Source organism: Rhagoletis pomonella, unplaced genomic scaffold, assembly GCF_013731165.1.
Source record: "Rhagoletis pomonella isolate Grant_MI unplaced genomic scaffold, Rhpom_1.0 Rhpom_scaffold_00007, whole genome shotgun sequence".
Taxonomy (NCBI): Eukaryota; Metazoa; Arthropoda; class Insecta; order Diptera; family Tephritidae; genus Rhagoletis; species Rhagoletis pomonella.
Genome location: NW_023458561.1, coordinates 65567331 through 65570185, shown reverse-complemented (window position 1 = coordinate 65570185; position 2855 = coordinate 65567331). Strand labels below are relative to the sequence as shown.

At 37.3% G+C, this 2855-nt stretch overlaps 2 protein-coding genes across 2 annotated transcripts in view; one reads left to right on the top strand and one right to left on the bottom strand.

The window, feature by feature from the left end:
• Positions 1-1936: 1936 nt before the first annotated feature.
• Positions 1937-2816, bottom strand: LOC118744048 (the record flags this gene model as incomplete). The annotated part of the gene is given in 1 exon segment (XM_036476806.1): positions 1937-2816. A coding segment is annotated over 1 exon segment (435 nt). The 3' UTR covers positions 1937-2141.
• A 2-nt stretch (positions 2817-2818) lies between these two features.
• Positions 2819-2855, top strand: part of LOC118743965 (HIV Tat-specific factor 1) — a 1202-nt gene continuing 1165 nt past the window's right edge. The window contains exon 1 of the mRNA XM_036476728.1: positions 2819-2840. Within this exon, the coding sequence (XP_036332621.1) occupies positions 2819-2840 (22 nt within the window). The remainder of the gene's footprint in view (positions 2841-2855) is intronic.

Below are 2855 nucleotides of genomic sequence, written 5' to 3'. Positions count from 1 at the left end.
AGTGAAAGTGGGTGAGTGTGTGAACATGTTGGTTGCCCTTCCACGCTAAAATGGCTGGACGGATTTGAGTAAAATTTGGCACACAGATAGGCTATGGCTCGAGTTTAGATATAGGATATTGTTTGAAGAGAAATGCCACCCTTTTCAACAGTTAAAATCAATTAAGAAGTAAAGTTAATAAAATAATAAACAGTGCAGATTTCAAAGAAAAGGGGTTAAAATGATTCATTTCGAAACAATTTTTTAAGTAGGTTCCAACCTGTTCAAAAAAGTCAAATTAATTTTACTAACAAATTGTTTCGAGTAGGGTGTCAGCCATTTAAAAAATGTCATTCAAGTGAACATTGGCAAAGTGGAATATTTCGTCTTTACATAAAAGATAAATTATATATACCTACAGCCCGCGACAAGTGATAGCACATCAACATTTTTACCACTTTTGAAATCTTTTCTTTTCCTTTTTTTAAGGTTCAGCGGACTCAAGCTCAATAAAATTGTTGAATATAACTGTTATAAGGCCATAAAAAACAAACAGGTTTATTAATTTTTTATTAAAGTTCAGCTCTTTATCTCCCAAAAACGATGTAAGTCCCAATATCAAACTTTGTAGAAAAATTTAAAAAATTCCACAAATATTTCATCCTTATCCCAAGTGTTTTGATTAGAATTTCTAAATTAATTTTATGCAGTTGTATGGCTTATTAAAATCCCTTATAATAAAGTGACAGTTTGAAGTTGCTTAAAAATCTCATTGATTTTTGAGAATTTTTTTTTCTGACGCCGTTATGCACTCTTTTCCATACAAAAAATTACTTTGCATGGAAGAAAATGCGTCCGTCAGAAAAAAAACATTATCAAAAATCAACGCGACTTTTTAGGAACTTCAAACTTGCACTTTATCTTACTAGAATTTAATCTTATTACATTAAACGAGCTTACCAAAAGTTATTCTACAAATTACAATTAAAATGCGTGGAATTGGGATGAAAAGTTTGTGGAATTTTTATAATAGGGAAAAGTGTTAAAAATGTTGAGGTGCTACCGTTTCGCCGCGGACAATTTTTTCTTTTAAATTGGCACCGTGTGAAATTAATTTGCAAAATCTATATAAGTTGTGTTTTTAACTGGCCAATTCAGTTGAAATTCGAACCGCCTTTTATGTGCCTTCTCGTTGAGTTCAGTCTTTAACCTGTCTGATCCAACCAAACTAATTTACTTGAAATTTTTATTCGAGAATAATTCATTCAATGTCCAGACCAATAATTAAAACAGAGCTTGATCGATATTTATAAATGAGAACGCAATTTAATTCGAATATTTCCTATGCCAACGCCCTATTCAAATTCACACAAAACCACTGCACCCGGCACACATTTGCTATCCTCCCATTCAGTGTCAGCCATTTGTCGCAAGCTCAATTTCGCGTACCAAATCAAATGCCAGCCAATACAGAGCAAGCATCTTGAGTCACGAAAAACATATTTAATTACGAACTAAATAATGAACGATAAACAAACTCGTATCGCAAATGCCACCAAGTTATTAGTTAGTTAGATTTTGTTTATGATTATTTATTGCCCGAGGAAGCCGTGCTCCTCAAATGCCCATCGCAGTGTCACTTGGGTTAAATATTTAATGCTTATCAGCTGGCGTGACAAGCGCGCTTACGCTGAGACGAGACGCTCAAAATAACAGCAACAGCAAAAACCATAACTTTGAGATTAAACAACAAAAGGAACAGCGACGTTTGAATGGCAACACGAGCGTGAGGAGATAACTCTTTTGTGCATGTGTTTGTGTGTGTGCAAGTATGATTGTAACACCCGAGGTATTGCGGAGGCGCGCAGAGTTATGGCGACCAACGCCGGCAATACTGATAAGATTCTATAAAATTTTCTGGCTTACAATACAGAGGTTAATATAAACAAAGTGCGACTTATCTCTGTTGTTGTATTTTGCATACAACAAATCAGTTAAGGCATACATGTACATACATAATTTATTAATTTAAAAAAAAACTACACGGAACTTAAAAAAATACAGCATCAAATTATGTTTTTATTAAAACGCAGTAAATCATCCGCGCGTGCGTCTGGCGAACTGCGGCTCCCATCGTCATCTTTTCAGATGCTGGCTAGCCCTCAGGGCTTCTCTGCTTCTTCACCATTTGCACCCTCTGCACCACCGCAGCCACAAGCGGCCGACTTCTTCTCGTTTTGTTTGCTGTCTTCGTTACTTTTCGATTCGTTTGACTCATCGGCGGCCCGTTTGGATTTGCCACAACCACAATCTTCGGATTTCTCACCATCTTTGTCATGTTTCTCATCACTTTTCTTGCTAGAGCTGGTTGTGTCACGTCGTCGTTTCAGCTGGGTTAGAGGTTCGGTTGCCTCAGATGATTCGTTAGCATCTTCAAATAGTTCATCGGTTGATTCGCGTGTAATATCCTCCTTGCTTTGCTCAGAATTAACCACAGCAGCATTTGATAATTCAGCACTCTCATCACTTTCCACCGAACGTTTGCGCCTGTCTTCAAAGTAAGTTGTCTCGTTTGCTTCATCCGAATCCGCATCCATAACCTCACACCCCTGCACGTAATCTTCTAAAGATGAATCTTTTTTCGATTCAATTACTTCATTGTCTTCGCTATTTTCGGTAGACTCCGAATCGATTACCACGTCACCATTTGAATATTCTTTACTCTCCACAGAAATCGTATTCTTTTCGACTTTTCGTTTTCGACGTGCACCATCTGATCCCTTAGCCGGTTTGTTATCACCTTCGCCTCCGTCAGAGCCTTTTTTGCCCTTCTCTTCAGATGAGTCTTCCTCTGAAGAACTGTCATCGGCTTTCCG